Source organism: Lutra lutra, chromosome 8, assembly GCF_902655055.1.
Source record: "Lutra lutra chromosome 8, mLutLut1.2, whole genome shotgun sequence".
Taxonomy (NCBI): domain Eukaryota; kingdom Metazoa; phylum Chordata; class Mammalia; order Carnivora; family Mustelidae; genus Lutra; species Lutra lutra.
The window spans coordinates 120,366,040-120,388,836 of NC_062285.1; the positions used below are offsets into that span (position 1 = coordinate 120,366,040).

The 22,797-nt window shown below is 36.4% G+C and overlaps 1 protein-coding gene across 2 annotated transcripts in view; it reads left to right on the forward strand.

Moving 5' to 3' along the window:
- Positions 1 to 22,797, forward strand: part of CFAP54 (cilia and flagella associated protein 54) — a 334,936-nt gene that overhangs the window by 253,796 nt on the left and 58,343 nt on the right. For both annotated transcript variants that reach the window (XM_047743150.1, XM_047743152.1), the window contains 4 exons: positions 5,118 to 5,216; positions 5,748 to 5,889; positions 18,600 to 18,773; positions 19,624 to 19,844. In XM_047743150.1, the coding sequence (XP_047599106.1) occupies positions 5,118 to 5,216; positions 5,748 to 5,889; positions 18,600 to 18,773; positions 19,624 to 19,844 (636 nt within the window). The remainder of the gene's footprint in view (positions 1 to 5,117; positions 5,217 to 5,747; positions 5,890 to 18,599; positions 18,774 to 19,623; positions 19,845 to 22,797) is intronic.

Sequence of the window (22,797 nt, forward strand, 5' to 3'; positions counted from 1 at the left end):
CCATATAATATCACATTATTTTTGTATAATGTAATATAAATATTTTAGCAAGTCATACAATTAATAGAAACACAGAAAACAGCCAAAGACAAATAAGAATTTATCCAGACACATTCAGCCATTGAAATTATCACATTAGAAGTTTGTCCTAATAAAGGCATGCTTTATAAACCCTTAAAAAAAACCCACTATTGCTTCACTTTTATGGAGAGTCCACAGAGCAAAGTGACCAGAGCACTGGTTTGGGTTTGAATCCTAGCTTCACGACATACCAGCAGGATAATTGGGGCCTTTCTAAGCCTAATTTCCTCATCTGTGAGGTGGAGATGAGGATATTGACCTCTTAGAGTAGGAGAATTAAACAAGATAATGGGCATGGCACATAATAAGTACTCAAAAAACAGGTGTACCGTTTTCTATCAATATGTGACTTTGGCTAAACATTCACATTTTATCTTTCTAGATTCTTTTGTACATAGTAGGTGTTCAATAATTATTTTTTTTAGTTAAATGGAATTGACTATTTCATGAACATGTATTCATTCATTAACCAAATACTTATTGAGTGCCTAATGTATGCCAGGCATGTTACTCTCTTTCCCTAAGAAGCACGGACAAGCAAGGGAGAGAAATAATTATATCAAAATCCAATGAGGACTATAATCAAGATATGTCAATATCTTGGAAGTGGAATAAAGTGGGAACTAATTCTGCTTTGGGAGAATACTGAAGAAAGCTTCACAGATGAAATGAATTCTAAGGAATGACTAGATGCTTTCCAAGTAGTTAGGCAGGGGGAAAATAGTTCAAAGAGATTAGCAAGCACACATATTAAAAATAGATGTATTGAGGTGCAATTTACATGCATGAAATTAAACTATTTTAAGAGCGCAGTTCACAGATGTTTGGTAACTTACAGAGCTGTGGAGCTAGCATCACCATCCAGTTTTAGAACACTCCCATATTCCAAGAAGATCCCTAGTGCCCATTCGCAATCATTTCCATTTCTACCCCTAGCCCCAAGCAACCACTAATTTGTTTTTTTACCTCCATAGATTGGCCTTTTCTGGGTATTTCCTATAATGGAATTTCATATAAATGGAATAATACAATATATAGTCTTCTGTGCCTGCCTTTTTCACTTAGTGTTATGTTCTTGAGGTTCACTTATGTTGTAACATGTAACAGAAGTTTGTTCCTTTTTATTGCTGAATAAAAAAGTAGTCCTTTATGGGGAGATGGAGAGGAGAAGGGAGTTGAGGGAAATTGGAAGGGGAGAGGAACCACGAGAGACTATGGACTCGGAAAAACAATCTGAGGGTTTTGAAGCAGTGGGGTGGGAGGTTGGGGGAGCCAGGTGGTGGGTATTACAGAGGGCACATATTGCACGGAGCACTGGGTGTGGTGCATAAACAATGAATTCTGTTTCTGAATTCTGAATTTCTGAAAAGAAAAAAAAAAGACAAATGGAAAAAAAAAGTAGTCCTTTTTTCAGATATACAGTATTTTTTTTTAAAGATTTTATTTATTTATTTGACAGAGAGAGATCACAAGTAGACGGAGAGGCAGGCAGAGAGAGAGAAGCAGGCTTCTTGCTGAGCAGAGAGCCCGATGTGGGACTCGATCCCAGGACCCTAAGATCATGACCTGAGCTGAAGGCATCGGCCTAACCCACTGAGCCACCCAGGCGCCCCTATACAGTATTTTTTTTTACCCATTCAGCAGTTGATGGATGGATATATGAATTGCTTCCACTTTTTGGATATTTTGATTAATACTGCTTTGAACATTTATATACAGTTCTTAAGTATATGTTTTCAGTTCTCTTGGGTGTATATCTAAGAATGGGATTGCTGGATCATATGCTAACTCTTTTGATGATCTGTCAGATTGTTTTCCAAAGTGCCTGTGCCATTTTGTATTCCTTTGAGCCGTGAATAAGAGTTCCATTTCTCCACAGCCTGGCCATCACTTGTTATTATCTCTATCATTGATTGTAGCCATCCAAGTTGTTATAAAGTGTATCTCATTGTAGCTATGGTGTGCACTTCCCAGCTGTCCAATGATACTGAGATCTTTTCATGTGCTTACTGATCATTTCTGTATCTTCTTTGGGGAAATGTTTATTCAGATCTTTTGCCCATAACCTAAACTAAAATGGCTTTTTTTTAATCACAAGATTTTTAAAATGTATATTCAAGATTCAAGTCCTTTATCAGATATTTGATTTGCAAATATATCCTCCAGTTGATGGCTTGTCTTTTCATGTTGTTAATAGTGTCTTTGGAGACAAAGTTTTAAATTTTAATGAATTCCAGTTTATCATTTTTCTTTTTTTATATATCGTGGTTTTGTTGCATGTCTAAGAATTCTTTGCCTAACCCCAGGTGTTGAAGCTTTTCTTCTATGTTTTCCTTTAGAAGTTTTATAGTTGTAGCTTTTATGTTTATGTATGATCCATGAATTAACATTTGTGTAAAGTGTGCAAAGATCTAAATTCTTTTTTTTGCACATAGCATCCAGTTTTCCCAATACCAGTTGTTCAAGACACTGTCTTTTCTTCATTGAATTGCCTTGGTACACCATTGTCAAAAACTTAATTGATCATAAATGTAAATGTTTATTCCTAGACTCCCAATCCTATTCCATTAATCTACAAGTCTGTCTTAATAGGAATATCTACCCTCTTGGTTATTGTAGCTTTCAGTTAGCTTTGAAATTGGAAAGTACATGTCTTCCAACTATGTTCTTTCTTTCCAAAATCATTTTAGCTACTCTGAGTCCTTTGCATTTTCATATACATTTTAGTAGCTGCTTGTCAATTTCTGCAAAAAACTAACAATTTTGATAGGGATTGTGTTAAATCTGTAAATCAATTTGGGGACAATAGCCATCTTAACAATATTGAATCTTCCAATTCATGAATATGAGCTGTCCCTTCATTTATTTAGAAATTAATGTCTCTCATTAATGCTCTTTACTTTTCATTGTATAAATTTTGTACATTTTTGTTAAGCCTATTTCTATTGTGAGTGGAATATTTTCTTCATTTTCAGATCACTTATTGATGATATGTGGAAATACAATTGATTTATGAATATTGAGTTTTATGTCCTACAGCCTTGTTATGTACATTTATTAATTCTAGAGTTGTGTGTATGTGTGTGTCTTGGGATTTCCTAAATATAGGATCATGTCTTCTGCAAACATACAATTTTACTTCCTCATTTAGGATCTAGATTCATTTTCCTCTTTTTCTTGTTTGTTTGCATGAGTTAGAATCTCATATGCAGTGTTAAACACCTTCTCCATCTAAAAAAAAAAATACCCTTTATGTTCTTCTGTCTACATTTTTCCATTCTGAATCAAGCCCAACCTTCTTAATAAGGCCCCCCTCTCAATTCAAAAATGAGCTTTCTTTTTTAAATGTTTGTGTCACTAATTGTTCTTAAATTATAATTATTTAATATTATTATGTATCCTTCATTTAATGTCTGCTGGTCTTGTTTCCAGAATTTAAGTAAATTTCCCAAATTTACATAGCCAGTAAGCTGGCAAAGGTTACCCAAGAACCTAAGTGGTTTCATTTTCGCTAATACCTAGGGTCTTCCTATCTTGGGACAGGGCTGTGTTGCATAGATTCTCCAGACTTCTGTGGGTTACATCTACCTCCAACCAATCTTAGCACTTGATCTAGGCCAGACCACATTTGCACATTGTATTCCCTGCTCTGGCATCAGCATTATTTATTGACTTTCTTTTTCCTGGGGAGTCTTGTAGCCAAAAGTAAAAGAAGGGTGTCTTCTGTTATTGTTAGTTTTATTCTGCAGTCTTGTTGAAGATCAAAGAATTGGCCAAAATGTGAGCATCAAAAAATTAGAACCAAGCAGTCTAATTGAGTAGTTTTGTCCAGATTAGTTAAATCTTAAGAACTGACTGTTAATTCTTATTTTAGTTATCTTTAAAAATGTAAAATAGGCAAGTACTATGTTACTAGTGGAGTTTCTTTCTGTTAACTTTTGTAGCATTAATTTTTTTATGTTTCCTGGTGGTGGGTATTGCATGGAGCCCTGGGTGTGGTGCATAAACAATGAATCTTGGAACACTGAAAAAATTAAAAAAAAATAATCCATGTAAAATGCTCAGTGAAGTGCATGATACAAAGTGCTAATTCAGTGCCACTGATTAGTTGCTCATATTATCATTATTGATTTGTATTGATAATCAATAAATATATGTTAATTGAAAAAAACTGGACATACACACACAAAACTGAACACACACACAGTAAAATTATCTCCATTCATTGTTGCTTTTGCTATTCTGTGGAACTTTAAAATTACATTGTCCCTTTAACAGTTTCCCAGTTAAAAAGATGACAGCAAATACCTATGAAAAATCTTTAAAAAAAATTTTTTTAAAGATTTTATTTATTTATTTGACAGACAGAGATCACAAATAGGCAGAGAGGCAGGCAGAGAGAGAGGAAGGGAAGCAGGCTCCCCACTGAGCAGAGAGCCCGACGCGGGGCTTGATCCCAGGACCCTGTGATCACAACCCGAGCCGAAGGCAGAGGCTCTAACCCACTGAGCCACCCAGGCGCCCCCCTATCAAAAATCTTTACATAATGTTCTTATTTCTGACATCCTTACACATGATATATTCAACTTATAAATCCTCTGTCGAAATGGCAAATATCATTTTAAGTAAATACTTTCCTTAAAATGCCATTTGTGTTTATTTTACTGTTACTCAAATAATGCAAGCTCATCATAAAAAATTAGAAAAGATCATCAAGATAATCACCTTTAAAACCCAGGGTAACCACTGTTAATAATTTTCTCTGCTTGTTTGTACAGGGAGTATATGTGTGTACTTGTCTTTTTAAAAATGGGATCATACTTTGCATACTATTTTATAACCTCCACTTTCATTTCTCCCATACACTTTCAACATCTTTTCATGTAGATACATATACATTATTGTTTTTTAATATTATTATTCTTAATGGCTATATAGTGTTCCACTGAAATGTCGTCTTCAGAGGATGAGAAAATTTATCATGAAACTTCATGATATATTTACCTTTATCATAGTATATGTGCTATGTTTTTTAGGCTTCTGCCAGAAGGCATAGTTCTATTGAAGAACCAATAGTGAATAAATTTGAAATATACAGTTCACTGGCCTGGATTGTGATAAGAGCTGCTGCCCAGGTTGGTGTGATTTTTACTTGATCTTTCTCTTTACTGTTCACACTGTATCCTCTACCTGCCAGCTGTTAGGGCAGCACAATGTATCTCTATGAGAGAAAGGAAAATTCACATTCTTTTGGATTTATGCTGATGATGTTTCTTAGGAAGATTTGAAATGCTCCTTATATTATACATAATGTTTTTAATCTTTATTAGCCAGGCCTGGCTTTGTTTGTTTCAGCTTTCCTTTAATGAACGTATTGGCAAATACATATGTGCACATTTTGACGTTTGGCAAATATCTGTTGTAGCTAGGGCAGAGAGCCTATTTAAAGTGGCTCATACATTAATTAAATTGTCAACAGTAATGATATTTTTGACAATGATATATACTACATGTTGGGGATCATGTGCTGTTTTCCAGATTATTTTTTCTTCCAATGTATATTGAATATTGTTTTATGAATTTACTTTTTCAGATTATTTACCTAATGGATAATCTATGAATCGGAAAGCTTACATTTGAGGATTCTAATTATGCATTAATTTTAGGTCAGTGAAGCTGTGTTGGAAATGAATCTACTTATTGGAAAGAAGAATGCTAGAACTGATAAAGTTAGCCAAGGGGCATTACCAAACATCCCAGAATTTGCCACTGTGGATCTTCTGTCTTCATTCACAGATTATTTGCTTGGTATGTTTGAAATGTCTAGGCATTTTATAAAAACCTGGTATATTTAATGTTTAATCAAGTTGCAAAGTTTTAACTGTGGTGATTTGTTGGGTTTTAGCTTAGGATAATGGTGTGAAGAACCTCAGGGAGAGGTTAAGGTTCTTACGGCCTAGCTTCCAAAACAAAGGGGTGTCATTTCATTGTATGTATGTACATGTTATTCAGTCAGCTCCTGCATTTCAGATGCAGGGCTTGGTGACAAATGGTGTTCCCTTCTGTCTGCTTCTTTTTCAGTTCACACATGTCAAATGAGGCCTTTGGAAAATATTTACTTGTGGGTCCTTTCCTGATCCTTTAAACTGTGTCCTTGCTCTTGTACTCTCTCATGTAGCTCTCTGTGCTTTTTCTTATATTTTAAATGTGTGCATGTGTGTGTATGGCTGTGGACACAGGTGTACGTATTTGAGCTCCTTCTCTCATTAAACTATCATCAGCTTCATGAGGGAAGGGACTTTATTTTGTTTGCTGTCCTAACCACAGAAAATCATACATTACTTGCACATTACAAGCATTCTTATTTGTTAAGTGAATTAATGAATGAGAAATTAGAATTTAAACTTGACCTCACTGCTATTTGCTTTTTCTCATTTAGAACTCCTTTGTTAATAAAATACAATCTAAACCTCTACATCAGATGAGCAGTAACATATTTAACATTCATTTATGTGTTTGTCCATTCATTTGAAAAATATATATTGAGTACTCTTACATACTAAACACTTGGATGGGTTCTAAGAAGTAAGGTGCTAGAGTCTTGCTTCCAGACTGACATTTCAGGAACAAGCATAATTAATTTTCCTTGGCACTAGGTGAAGCATTGAGCCAAAGGGAATGAAGAGTGGTCCTTGAACCTGGTGGGAGTGAGGGTGGTCTTTCTAAAGCCTCTGAGAACATATCTATAGGCAGCAGCTTGACTCTGTTGAAGTGTTAAGTCAACTTTAGCCAAAGGGTTAGTGTCTGAAACCATCCCCTTCTTTGGCTTTCTTCCTTTCCAGCCTAAAAATGGATTGCCAGAGGTTAAACCATTAGATGGACTTTTTATGCCGAGCTGTCATTTTCTTATTTTATTGCTTTGATGCCTGGTGGGATTTTGCTTCATCAATTACATCTAAAATTCTGTATTAATCAGTTATTACCAAAATTATGCCATATATGAAACAGCCCTAAAACTTAGTAGCTTACAACAAGAATTCGTTTTTTGACTTGTCTCATGTATTCGGCTTTAGTCTGTCACTTAAGTTCGGGTGTAGTCCATGTACATTTATTATGAAGCCCCAGCTGAAGAGGCAGTGGCTGTTTGGGACATGCTCTTCTCATGCTGTACACCAGAGCAAAAGGGCCTAGCTAGATCATGGAAGCACACTCAAGGGCTCTCTCCACACCACATCCCATGGATCGTAACAAAACAGATGGCCAAGTCCAACATCAGTGAGGAACAGAAATCTACTCTATCCATAGAGAAGGAGAGGGGCAAGAATGTTTGCTGAACGATAATCTAGACTATCATACATGACAAGTTCAATCTGTGGCTGGTAGCAACCTAAGAGGAATTCTGAGTCACTACGTGGAAAGACAGGAAAAGGTGTTCCAGTGATCGGGTAATGTTGTCACCCAGGGGCACATGCCGTGAGGAACAGCATCCCCTCTCCAAATGATCTGAGTTGATCCAGGTGAGCAAGTAGTCTTCATCTTAGTTATGCTTAATGCTACAGTGTCTACTTTCTTTGCCTACTTCGGTGGTTTTCATAGCATATTCCGATTTTGTTTCTATTTTATACCATAAGCACTCCTTTACTGTTTTACCAAAATACTAAATTGAAATGACCAAATTTTGAAGTCCATGCTATTTTGCATTTTGCTTTGCCTTAAGGATAATAGTTTTGCCCTCCAATATTTTCCTAGCAGACTGATAATTAATTCACGTTGATGGTTTCCCTTATTTCGGTATTTGGGTTGGAAGGAGGTACTGAATTCCCTCCTGATTGCTACAAATACCCAGATGGCAAGGAGGTTCGTATTATATGGAATTGCTAAAGGGCAACAGCAGCAAATAAAACTTGTTTGATTTTCCTTATATTAGCATAAATTAACATGCAGGAGAAAACCCCAGTAATCTCACCCATACTAGCATTGATCTATACATGAGGCGGTGATGGATAGCCATTGTTACTGTATGCAGAGCACTGTACCAGATATTTATGTCCTGAGGGAAGGAGTAGTCATGGAACACATCAACAAAGTGAGTCCTACCTTCTATGAGCTTCTAGTCATTGACAATCAGAACAGGCATACACCTTGAAATTATATAAATCCTTTTAAGAGGACCATATTAATGGAGGCAGATTAAAGTGAAGCTAGACACAGGCAGGATGAGCATGTGAGTTAATTAGGAAGATTTTCTTCTGGAAGAAGTATACTGTAGTGCAGGTGTAAATAGGTCAGAGACATGGGTTGCAGAGTGGAAAGAAAACACATTTTCCCAACAGAGTATTGATAATCAGAGGAGCATGATGTCAGAATAGACTAGTCATGTCTGTGTGCCAGAGAGCTACTGTATGATATCTGTAGGACAATACAGGAATTGAGTTATTCAGCTGGTCAGATTTATTGAGGTTTCCTCTCCATTGTCTTGTGGGTATAGAGACATGAAATGATGGTACTGTCAAATATAAGAACATATTTAGGTTCAGTGCAAAAGACATTTATTCACTGCCTACCTTGGCCATACTTGTAGTAAAATATACTTATCTTTTTTGTCTTGATTTTCTTGGGGCTTTGGTAAAAAATTCAGCTAGGATAAAAATTGTTAAATTCTACAAGACACTTTGAATTAAAAGTAACATTTAAGATTAATGGTTCTGGATGCAGCCTCTCACAACTACATACACTTGGTATATAGAAAAACATAAATATGTCATGCTAAAAGCTAATGTTGGTGAACTATTGTCAGAATATAAAAAGAGATCTGTAGAGCAGAACTAAGGATCACAACTGACCTTTAATATATGCTCTGCCACTTCAAAGAGAAAAACTTCCAGCCTAAAAAAAAATCTGATTTATTCTTTCTTTACTACCTTGCCCCTGGTTCAGGGACATGGGGTCAATACCAACTAAAAACTGGGATGCTATTCCTCTACTCCTCTACTACTATGTTGATTTCTTCTATTCCTTTGAGACACAACTGCCCATAGGGGGAGAACTAGGGGAATACATCCTCAACTCCCAAATTATTACACAACTTACAGATGATAATGGAGATAAATCATTTATGCTGATAGCAATGATGTGTGTGTGTGTGCGTGTGTGTGCACATGCTCTCTATCAGTTTAGAGAATAAGCAGTTGAGACAATGGGGTATGATGACAACCATCCTCAGTGAAGCAGAGCTGTTCTGGTCCAACACCTGCAAGATTCTAGAAATTTCTCTGAGAGTTCTGCACTTTGATCACTTAAATGTGAGAAGGAACAGTCCCATAACCAAGAGTGGAGCATACATTCTCCACCCTCTATTATCAGACACTAGGTGTGGAGATGTTCTTTATTCTAGACAGAGTCAACAATGAAAAATAAGAAGCAACAGATGCAGTGGAATGCAGTCTTGCAGAGGAAGATTGACACTGCAGGGAAACAAAGGAAGTGTAACAAAATTGTTTGGAACTCTCAGCAGGGCCCAAACAATCAAAGACTGACACAACCATGGAAAGCCATAATGCAGCAAGTGCTAGATAATAGCGGGACCAGTGGCTTCTGGTGCTATGTGTTAGTGCTTTCTTATATGATTTCATTTATTCTTTAGGAAAATTCCATGAGAGTGTCATTATGCACATATAGTAAATGAAGAAAGGTCCTCAGAGAGGTTATGTAATTAGAATGATTTTCTACTGCTGATACAAACCCTGATCTATCCCATTCTAAAAGCTGTGCCCTTGATCACTGTGTTGGGTGTGATAGGAAAGTATTATCAGGAAATCGAAGTATTGGATTTGAGCTGACATGAAAGATGCTTTTGCCTTCCCAAATCCAAATGTGTAGCAAGGTTGGGTAAAACAGAACCAAAATTGTTTTAACTTATAGCTGAGCATGAAATCAGGAAAAGAAAATCTTAAGTTACCAAAATAAAATGAGGTATCATAAACAAGGGCTGAAGGTGAGGACCTCATTAGAGAGGGAACAGCTGGGGCTGGGACTTTGAATGCCTGGTCAAAGAGGGCACCTGGAAAGAGGGCCGTGTAGGTAGGGCAGGTCAGAACCCAGCTAACTACATGGAGCTGAGGTGCAGAGTGGACTTGTCTACAAACTGAGGACTGGAAACACAATGCCTACTGGCTTGAGTAGATGCAGAGAAACACGTCAAGTGCCCGGTCAGGGCCAAAAATTAGCCACTTGGGAGAAGTCAGAACACCACCTAAGATGGTAAGGTTGGAATTCTCACCACCTTAAAAATGCAGGATGTAAATGCAGAAATGTAAATACTGGCCCAGAACCATGAAACCCATGCAACCTTGGCTGTGGCTGGAGGGAAACCATTACAATGGATGTACCTCCCACAATAGTTCTGAAGATAAACGTATAGTGCAAATTATACCAGGACAAATTCTGGCATTCCCTTTTGGGTTATAAAGCCAAAATAATTGTAAATACCCAATCAGAAAAAAAATACCCAATCTTTATAAACAAAGAAAATTTGAACTGGTATTAATTTTCTCCAGTGATGTTAAAGACCAGACAACATTGGTCAAATACAAAAGAGGCTCCTTGTTTTCTTTTAACTTAGTTCAATTTTTTACATAGGTAATTTATTGTCAAGAAGCAAAACTCCCAAGGGGCATCTGGGTGGCTCAGTCAATTAAATGTCCAACTCTTGATTTCGGCTTGGGCTATGATCTCAGTCTCCTGGGATTGAGCCCCATGTCAGGCTCTATGCTCAATGTGGAATCTGCTTCAGATTCCCTCTCCCTCCCCTGCTCTCTCTTTCCTTTCTTTCTCAAATAAATACATAAAATCTTTTAAAAATAAAAATAAAAAAATAAATGATTTTAAAAATTTATTTATAATTTGAAAAAAATTTTATTTACAAAAGGGCATGGAGAGAAGTTCTTCCTTCTACCTTCTCTGCAAGTAACTGAGTTCTCTGCAGAGGCAGTTGGCATCATTGCATTCGTGTCCTATTCCTGCTATAAGAAACAACCACAATTTAGGGACTTAAAACCATACAAGGTCTATCTTCAGTTCAGGAGGTCAGAATTCTAAAATAGGTCTCACTGGGCTAAAATAAATGTGTAGGGAGGCTTTAAGGGAGAATCTGTTTTGGCTGGAATGCTGGCTTATATGATAGTAGATTCACAAATACTGCTTTTTGTTTGTTTGTTTACATTGTCCTAGTACACATTTGCCCATTCTTTTGTTTTCAACCTTTCTAATCATCTTATTTTAAAGATTTTTTTTTTTTATTTGACAGATAGAGATCACAGGTAGGCAGCGAGGCAGGCAGAGAGAGAGAGGAGGAAGCGGGCTCCCTGCCGAGCAGAGAGCCCGATGCGGGGCTCGATCCCAGGACCCTGGAATCATGACCTGAGCTGAAGGCAGAGGCTTTAACCCACTGAGCCACCCAGGCGCCCCATCTAATCATCTTATTTTAAATATGCCCCTTAAATAGAACACAGAGGTGGGCTTTCTTTGTTTTAGAACTTGATAGTATTTTTCTTTTTGGTAATAGGCAACTTTAGCTAATTTAAATTGACATGAAAGGTATGTTTGGCATTATTTTGTATCATTTTGTAATATGTATATAATAAACTAGGAGACAAAAACAATAAAATGAGATAATTTCAAGGGAAAAAGAAACAATTAGCCAACTTATGTAGGAAGATTAATTGCAGTAAAAAAGAATAAATGATGAGAGGAAGGTAGTCACTGATATTGAGAAATTGAGTTTTTTTCTGCTTAACTTGAAGCAAATTTTAAAAACTTTGTGAAATGTATAATTTTGGAGAAAAATATAATTTACCCAAATTTACTTCAAAATACATTATATAAAAAATTAGGCAAATCTATTATTATTAGAAGAAATAAAGTTATATGAGGAATTAAAATTAAAGTTTATTAACTAATTTTGAAAGAACAGTAATAAATCCATTAGAAGTTAGCATGAGTGATTAAAAATCTCTTTAGTGGGGACGCCTGGGTGGCTCAGTTGGTTAAGCAGCTGCCTCGGCTCAGGTCATGATCCCGGCATCCTGGGATCGAGTCCCACATCAGGCTCCTTGCTTGGCAGGGAGCCTGCTTCTCCCTCTGCCTCTGCCTGCCACTCTGTCTGCCTGTGCTCACTCTCGCTTCTCTCTCTATGACAAATAAATAAATAAAATCTTAAAAAAAAATCTCTTTAATGTCTGGCTTAATAACAGAGCTGGACTCTCACACCCACTTCTGCAGTCAGCCTGCGACATGTTTTAGTCGAAATATGTGAAGAAAATCCAGCTTCACACAGATAGGTAGATAGAAAGTGGAGGACTATTTTAAGAGCCTTTTCAGATAATTGTGAGTATTCTTCTTTGATACCAAACCAACACCAGGTATATGGTAGTTCCTTAGTTCCAGTGTAGACTATGAAACAATATCATTGAACTTTTTGTACTGTTCCATTAAATACATTCGTCTTTCAGTCTGAGTGGATCTTTTACTCATACATGATTTTGTAATATCATGCATCAGATATTTGGAAAATCGTGACTCTCTGGGTTGTGCAGGACTTCCAGATGTTTGTATAATTCACTGGACAATTTTTAAAAAATAAAAATTTTAAAATACCACCACCATTCTTCTTATCAGAAAGTATTGGGAAGCCCATGGTGGCATATACAAATTTTCCAAAGTTCTAAATTTTTTCTTAAAAATTTGAATTTTATCATTGGGAGTAAATATTGTCAGTTATTTTCCTTGAAGGCCCACTACTTTATGGGAGGTGTCTGCTACACAACTAAGTATGGACAGCACTTAGTTTATCTTCTCTGTTGTTCTTTTATGTAAAAATGGTGGGGGGGGGGTGCCCAGGGGTGTGGGGATCAGTGCATTCCATTTACAATTCAATTACAGAAGTGCTTTTCCTTAAGACAGCCATTGTGTATTTCAGTATGCTGCAGAAATATTTTTTTAATTTAAATTCAAGTCAGTTAACCTGTAGTAGTATTTGTTTCATGAGTAGAATGTAGTGATTCGTCAGTTACATAAACACCCAGTGCTCTTCACCACAAGTGACCTTCTTAATGCCCATCACCCATTTAACCCATCCCTCCTCCTCCTTTCTCTCCCTCCCCTCCAGCAACCCTCAGTTTGTTCTCTATAGTTAAGAGTTTCTTTTGGTTTGCCTCCCTCTCCGTTTTTATCTTATTTTTCCTTCTTTCTTGAATTCTACATATGAATGAAATCATATGATATTTTACTTTCTCTGACTGACTTATTCCACTTAACATAATACACTCTAGTTCCACCCACATTGCTGCAAATGGCAAGATTATATTCTTTTTGATGGCTGAGTGGAAACATTTTATGTGTTCTTCCCATTTCATCACACAAATTATGAAAAAAGATGTGTACTTGAGGGTCAGTAGTTAATAACTTTAATTTTTCTGCTTATCAGGGACATTCTTAAGTGAAACTGTCATTTTTATTTGTTTATATTTATTTTTTAATTTATTCATTTTACTATGAGTGCATGGCAATGAAGAATGCAAGAACTACTAGTACAGTTTGATGTCACTGCCTTCCTAGGGGAAGGCACCACAGTTTTACTTATCATTCCCTCTGCATCATCAATGCACATGTCAACACACTTATTCCAGGATAAACCACTGAATTCAGAAAGATTATTCAACATTTTGCATATTTCACTTGTATTCTTGCTCATCATTCACAAACAAGGAGATCTTTCAGTAGTTGGTGCTAATATTATTAGACAAATCCAAGCAAAACTGCATGACCAACAATGTCCACAGATGTGAGCATTTGTAAGGCAAAAGTGCAACTCTGTGGATGTGTTGCTGAGGCTTCATGTTTGCAGCTACATCTCGAATTCAACAAGTTATTTTATTATTGGAAAATGCTACAATTTTGTTTACTGATTTTTCAACCAGTGCAAGTTATTGCAAACAGGACACTGAGGTCTTAGTCTTTAGGATATGTATTCAGCAATGTTAACTTATTAGTTTCTAGGCTTTTGTGTGCATTTCTCTAGCCAACACAATATGATAACTTACTCTATAAGATGCTTCACTGACTTTTTCATTTGTAGTTTGAAAAGCTGTAACAAAGAATTTTTTTTCTTTTAAGAGCACATCACACACACATTCAAAATGTGTATGTATTTCTTTTTCTTTAAACTCTGAGCAATTGGTCTTAAGATACCTCAACTTAACTGCCACCATAACTGTTTTAAAAATGTGCAACTCACCATTGCCCTTTCTTTCTGAGATTTACATCTGAATATTATCCTCTGCCTCCTTTGTATCCTCTACCTGAGGACAACCACTTTGGACACAATGCCGTGCATCTTGTGGTTTGAGATTTTAGCTCATTCCTGATTTATTGAAAATAGAATTTGCATTTTGTTATTTGTTTTTTGTGTTGTTTTGGGATGATTTCCAGGAGAAGGCAACATGCCAATTCTATATGGAAGTCACCGCAAAAATATTTTATCGTGTTATAACATAAATATGGAAAAATCACACAAATCGTGAAAATACAGTTTCATTCAATATCATAAAGGAAATGCTCATATAACCATCATGGGTAAAAAATAAAATAAATCCAGTACCCTACAAGTCTATATCATGCCCCCTTTCACTGCCAACCAACCCCCTTTTTCCCCCAGCCTTATTGAAATAGAATTGATGTATAACATTTTGTAAGTTTAAGGTGTAAAATGTAATGATTTATACATGTATACATTGCAGAATAATTACCACAATCACGTTAGTCAGTGCATCCTAACAATCCTGCTTTCTGATTTCTAACACATGTATTAGTTTTGCCAGCTTTGGATTTTTGTGTAAGTGAAATTATAGTCTATATTCTTTTATATCTGTCTTCTTTTGTTCAACACTATGTTTGTGTAGTTCATTCTTTGATGGACATAATAACAATTTATTAGCCATTCTACTGTTGATAAATATTTGGGGGTTATCAGGAATGATGCTTCTATGAATATACTTGTATATTAGTTTTTGTGCACAAACATACACATTTTTTTAAAGATTTTATTTATTTATTTGACAGACAGAGATCACAAGTAGGTAGAGGCAGGCAGAGGGGGTGGGGGAAGCAGGCTCCCTGCTGAGCAGAGAGCCCAATGAGGGGCTCGATCCCAGTACCCTGGGATCATGACCTGAGCCGAAGGTAGAGGCTTTAACCCACTGAGCCACCCAGGTGCCCCTTAAACATAAAAATTTTTATGTATATACCAAGGAGTAGAATTGCTAGGTCATAGGTATATATATTTTCAACTTAGTACTATCAAGAAGTTCTCTAAAGAGGTTTGAATTTAAATTTTACCTTGATGACTAAAAAGGTAGGACACTATTATATATAGTAATGGCTTTTTTTTAATTTAAAGATTTTTACTTATTTATTTGACAAAGAGCTACAGAGAGAGCACAAGTAGATAGAGCAGCAGGCAGAAGGAGAGGGAGAAGCAGGCTCTGTACTGAGCAGGGAGTCTGTTGTGGGGCTCGATCCCAGGACCCTGGGATCATGACCTGTGGTGAAGGTGGCCGCTTAACCGACTGAGCCACCCAGGGTCCCCAGTATTGGCTTTTTTAAGTCTTTTTAAGGAACTCCTTGTTGAAGGATCATGACCAGTTTTCTTGGGAGTTTTCTGTCTTTTTCTTAGAAATAGGGAGAGATTCTTTCAGTATTCTGGACATAACCATTTTGTAGAGTATAAGTATTGCAAATATCTTTTATCCCCTCTGTGCTTTGCCTTTACATTTTGCTAGCTGTACCTTTTGACTATACAAAGTTCATAATTTTAGAAATTCTTTTTCTATGAGATTTTCAAAACTGAAAACAGAAGGCATAAGCCACAAAAGAAAAGATTTATAAATTGGACAACATTAAAGAAGATGTGCTCCATATACACAATGGAATATTATGCAGCCATCAGAAAGGATGAATACCCAACTTTTGTATTGACATGGATGGGACTGGAGGAGATTATGCTAAGTGAAATTAGTCAAGCAGAGAAAGTCAATCATCATATGGTTTCACTTATTTGTGGAACATAAGGAATAGCACAGAGGATATTAGGAAAAGGAAGGGGAAAATGAGAGGGGAGAATCAGAGGAGGGAGACAAACCATGAGAGACTATGGACTCTGGGAAACAAACTGAGAGTGTTAGAAAAGGAGGGGAAGTGAGTGGGTGGGTGAGCCTGGTGATGGGTATTAAGGAGGGCATGGATTGAGTGGAGCACTGGGTGTTATATGCAAACAATGAATCATGGAACACTACATCAAAAACTAATGATGTACTGTATGGTGACTAACATAACATAAAAAAAAAAGAAATATTTTTCTATGCAAAAGTCATAAAGATACTCTCCTATATGTTTACCATCTTTCTTCCCCCCACAATTAGACCTACAAGTCACCAAGTCACCTAGAATCTATTCCTGTATATGGTGTGAGGCTGAAGTCAAGATTATTTTTTCCATATGATATACAATTAACCCAGAACCATGTATTAAAAAGACCAACCTTTTTCACAATATTGCTGTGTCACATCTGTTTTAAACCAAGTGTCCAAGTATATGGTGTAAAAAAGGTAGAAAGAGAGCAAAAGAGAGGGAGAGAGAGAATCAGTATGTTCTTATATTTATCTCATCAGAGAAATAAATATAAGAATATTTTGCAAGACCACAAGTAGAGATGCGTGTTCCCATTGAAAAGGCCTACTACATAACAAGCAGCATGAATGAAAAAGACCTAGGCCTAGATGCAAAATGAAATTTTTAATCACCACAAATAACGAAGAGTTCATTAAAAACATTACAGAGTAAAGAAGATGGTCAAACACAGGAATGAGTATTTGACTAGCATCTGGCTTCTCCCCAGCAATGGTGGATACTAGAAAACAGTAGACTAAGACCTTTAACGTTTTAAGGAAAGATGAGTTTCAACCAAAATCATGTATTTAGCTAAACAATCAGTCAAGCATGACTAAGTTGAGTAAGGACTCAACTGATTTTCTTTTGGTGAACTTTTTAAAAGTAAGTTACTAGCAAATGTACCTCAGCACCCTGCTGAGGTAGGAAGGAAAGGAGGAAGGAAATAGGATTAGGGAGAGGTTTGAGCAGTATTCCAAAAGTACTGGGAATATTCTCTTTGCTAAACTGGTAAGAGCATGGGAATTCATCTTATTATGCAAGAAAACATACGTAGACCATTAACCATAAAAGTTTCTATTCATCTTTCTTCCTTTCCTTCCTGGAAGCAGCCATTATCCTAATAAATACCAATAAATATCCTAATAAAATACTATATATATATGCTATAAATATATAAATATACGTGTGTGTGTGTGTGTGTGTGTGTGCATGTGTGTGTGTTGTGACAATCTTTTCAGGATCTTACCATGCCCATTTTAAAGATGAGAAAATTAAAACTGAGGAAGTCAAAAGCCCAGAGAGGAGCAGAAAGGTTCAAGGTCACACACTTGTGAGAAGTACATCTGGAATTTGAACTGTGACCCTACACTATATGCTTTCTGCCTTATAGATCTAATTAATTCATTCTGCATGCCACCAAATGAATAGACTTCTGTTTATTTTTCCAAGTTTCCATTTTTTTGATATTACAGCAATGGTGTCATGACTGTCTTCTACAAGAGTCCTCATGTACTTATGCCACTTACGAGTATCTGCATTTCTAATTGTGTAAGATCTTGTCAAATTTCCCAAGAAGTTGCTCTTACAAGTAGTATATGAAGATACCAGTTGCCTTACATTATTATCACTATTTGTTATTTTCAGAGTTTAGTATCTATCAATTACTGAGAGGTGGAAGTGCATTTCATTTTAATTTGCATTTTTCTCATTTTTAACAATGCTAAAACTTTAGCTATTTGGGTCTCCTTTTCTATGAGTTGACTGTTGAAATTTTATGTCCACTTTTCTGTTGGACTCTGACTTTTCTTTATCGATTAGTGCAAGGAATTACACATATTCGAGAAAAACAATTCATCTGTATTCTAAATATTCTAAATATTTTTTCTCCGTCAGTCGTTTGTCTTTTAACTTTATTTTTTTTAAGGATTTTATTTATCCATTAGTTGGAGAGAAAGATCACAAGCAGGCAGAAAGGCAGGCAGCGAGAGAGGAAGAAGCAGGCTCCCCACCAAGCAGAGAGCCCAACGTGGGGCTCGATCCCAGGACCCCGAGACCATGACCTGAACCGAAGGCAGAGGCCAAACCCACTGTGCCACCCAGGAGTCCCTGTCTTTTAACTTTATGTTCGGTGTCTTTTGTGATATAAAATTTTTTTTTTAATCAAATGTGGCCCTATATGTCAGTCTTCCCTTTATGGGTTATGCTTTTTTTTTCCATATGGTTATTTTTCAAGGAAAGCATAATATTTGCCTTACAAACTTTCTTCATTTACTGTTATTATTTTTTACTTTTAGATAACTACCAAGTGGTCTTCCCGACTGCCTATACGTGCTCTTATCAAAGTGATGGTGCGTGTGATAATACAGATGCTAGAAAAAATCCTCAGAATAAAGTGGATATTACATGGATTCTTCTACTGCGCTATTATATTCATCTGCAAAGGATTAATAATATGAGCAAACTGCTAGGTAGGTTTTGATGAGTTAAGAAAAACACATTTTCCAGTTCTTGTTAAGTCATCTTTCTTAGAAAACACACAGAGAGGTGTCAGGTGTAAAAGGTACATCATGAGAAGGGCAAGAATATAAGTTCGAGAGCAGAGGACGTGGACATGAGCCAGTAGAGCAGTCTGGCAATGCCTGCCCCATATCAACTCAGCTCACCTTTGAATTCACCTGCTGGCACCTGTCATGCGCCCACATTTTACTGCTTTTCTGCCCTGGACTCTTCCTAAAACTACGGAGACTTGCTCAGCCCACTGTCAGGACCGTCCAAAATGCCAGGGATTCCACACATACTAATGAGGTAGGAAACTGGTAGAAACCATTCCAGTTTCCCAATCCAGACAGTTCTACATGTTACTTTTCAGAAGGTCTTCAGCAGGACTGAGCCCTTATTGTCCAAAGCTACAGCCCATCCATTAACTCTCTGTTGGCTCTTCTCTACATCACACTTCATTTGTTCTCTCACTTATGCTCCTGAGATCACTTTTCAAATAAATTACCTGCACCTAAGTTTTTGCTTTAAGATCTTTGTCGGGGTAAGTCCCAAATAAGATGACTATGTAGAATATTTTGTATTGTCAAGACTTAGGACCTAAAGCAATGTCCTCAAACCCTTCTGAAATTTTCTTCATTTCCTTGTGGCAAGAAGCAATGCCATTAGTGTATAAGCTTAAAAACGGAGGAATTACACTGGCAACCAGTCGCTGAGGTGGTGTGATTTATAGGGAGAGCAGTTAATGAGCAAATACCAACAATACGGAGACTGTTCTCTTGTCTAACGTGACTCTAAATTAACATATTTTTCTTCCCCAAGCGTCTCCAAAACCAGGATCTGGAATTTCATTGCCAGATGATACACTTCTCACGTCCCTTTTCAACTCTGGGCTGATATTACGCCAAAAAGAAATGCATTTTTTCCTTAAAAGATTTTTACAGCTGTATTCTTCCTCTTGTATTGATGAATTTCCAAGAGAACTATGTCAAGGATTGGAAAATACGCTTTTTTTGGAAAAAGTCTTATATGACCCAATCAAGGTACTGTTCTCAAACATATATGTTTGTAAAACTTCTTAGAGTCATTGCTATATTTCTGAAGGAAGCATATTTGAGATAACTCAAGTGGATATCGTGTATTGTAAATTTCTAATTTGTATTTATAAAATGAATAAATCAAGTCATTTGCATTGAATTCTTTCCAAACAAACAAAAAAATACATCAGTCATTAATTTTGAATTCTCTTGACTTCGGACTTCACCATATAGTACTTTCATTTTTATGATTATAAACTTACCCATATCACACATGTCCATGTTTCTAAGCCCAGAGAAGTACCTGAAAATGTGACTTCTTCCAAATTGAGAACCTTTGTATCTTGTTCTGCTAGATTTTTGGATAGATAATAATATATTTTTTTAAAAACCATTCTTGAACAAAAGAGTGAGGTTACTATTAATAAATTGTGATTTTAAAAAGTAGTGGGAAGACCTACTAAGAGATAATTTAAGTATTCATTTAAAGAAGTGATTCTTAGTGAGAGTTATGGAGTGGCTGTCCAGGCAGTGCATTAGGATCCACATGGGAGGATTGGCATGCCCAATGCTCGACACCCCTATTTCTTGCCCAGATTATAGATCATTTAAGAAATAAAAAAGTTTAAGAGTATGGGATTAAAAAAATACCCACCCTGATGAGTCAGTGTTGACATTGCAGGATATGGTTTATATTTACTGGAAATGGTCTTCCTAAAAGCAAATAGCACAGTAGACAGATTTTGCCAATCCAGCTGTGTTTGTTTGTTTTGTTGGTTTGGTCATTATAGGCCCCCTTAAAATATGTGTGGACACAGACCTTTTTAAAATCTGTCTCTTTGGGACACCTGTGTGGCTCAGTCAGTTAAGCATTCTTCTTCGCCTCAGGTCACGATCCCAGGGTCCTGGGATCGAATCCCAACATCAGGCTCCTTGTTCAGGGAGACTGCTTCTCCCTCTGCCTACTGTTCCTCCAGCTTGGTTCCTCCAGCTTGTGCTCTCTCAATCTCTCTCTCTGACAAATAAATAAAATCTTTTAAAAAATTAAAAAAAAAAATCTGTCTCATGAAGGAACAGAGAATAGCCACTCCCTACAAACCATTCTCTCCCAAGAAGAAAGAGCATAATAATGCATATCCAACATTTCTTCTTTCCCAAATTCACCAGTCAAGTAGTTCTCCAGGGGAGATGAGCGAGAGGAGTTCAAAGGCCAGCAATGTACTGTAAGTGTCTGACCCTCGGCTGGGAAGGAAGCAGCAGGAGTGGGATGAAATCATTTCCATCTAACACCAGATTCCCAATTCACCCTTCTAGAAACTGTGACTCCCTTTGATGATTACTGTCATGTGTCCCAGATGCCTCTGGTATTCATTCTGGCATAAGGGGCAGAGAATGAGAAGGTGGAGTACTATAGTTTTGTGAATGGATTCTTGTGACTATTTTGTATGAGTCTGGAAACTAATCGGTGTGATTTCTTAATATTCCGAAAGGAGCTCTGCTTGAGGATTTTAATATTAAGGGCAGCCTACCATCGCCCATTTCCTAAGCATGAAGCTCCGAATGGAGAACCTTGAATACACTGTAAATATATGTGACATTTCTAATGGCAGCAGCGTTACCAAAGATTGTTGTACCCTGTTTGCTCTTTTTTTTTTTTTTTTTTTTTAAATATAATTAGTGTAACAGTCTCCCAGAATAATCAGCTCTGGAGATCACTGTCGCTCGCCTGACAGGTGCAAGCCACCTAATCATGTGTTCGTTTCACTGGGGTAGACAGCTAACGAGCATAGAGCCTTTTGGATTTTTTAGAAAAATAAACTGCAAGCTTGGCTGATTTTTATAATAACATTTTTGAGCTTTTAATCACTCAGGAGGCTATTTCAATCAAACTCTTTCCATAATTTGATACTTAATCCTGCCTTTCCTCCACAAAGAAATAGATGTCTTTCCAGAGAGATCATTGCTAGGTGCCAGGCTCATCAACGTGTGCGTCTGCATATTGTTAGGTCTATTGAAGCTCTGTGGTGGAAAAACAAAGATGCCAAACAAATTACATTAGAAATTCCTAGAAAAAAATGATTAAAATTATGCACAGTGCTAGGTGATTCATGTTTAGACTTGTTGTAAGGTCAAATATTTGACTAGTGTAAAGTGATTTGTTGTTTTTAGGATTGTGGCAAACAAGCTTCTCCTGGTAGGTCTGTTGTTTCATTCCTTTCAAAGAATAAATAAAACATATAAAAAATATTCAGTGTATGGTCCATCAATGAGCATATATACTTAATTCCATTAGCAAATAGATTTTATGTTTTTGTAAAGATAATAGAAAATTAAATGCCTCTTTTGATATTAACTTTTGTTACAATTTACCATTATTAGACCATCATGTTAGTAAATGCTGTATATACTGAAATAGTAAATATTTGCTTATTATTTTTCTCTCCTTAGTTATTTTTTTTCTGCAGTCATTAAATATGAATTCTTGCTAAAATAGTTGTCAGAACCTCTGAAAGGCACTTAGATATGAACAAAATATAAGAAATTAGTTTTGGAATCAGTTATTTACCTGAATTTTTGGTGAACCGCATGACATAGAATTAATTTTAATTTAGCACTTTTAAATGATTATTTAAACATAATAGTCTTGTTTATTATTTATTTTGGTTAAGCTTTTAGTATCATAGTACTAATAAATGAGGATTCTGGCTTATAATATCCTTTTATGATGATAGTCTCTAGACATTTTTGTAAAGTTTTCATCTTTAATGTTACCCTTCAGTCATGACATATTTTTTCTTTTATCAGTAGACAACTTGAAAGGTCTGTGCTTTATTTCTCTTTTTATTTTATTTTGAAGACTCTCACTGACAGTCTTATATCTTGAATAAGCTCAGAAATAGTGGGAGGCACAAAGCCTTACAGAAACAACAGGCATTTCTTACTGACCACTTACATGTTC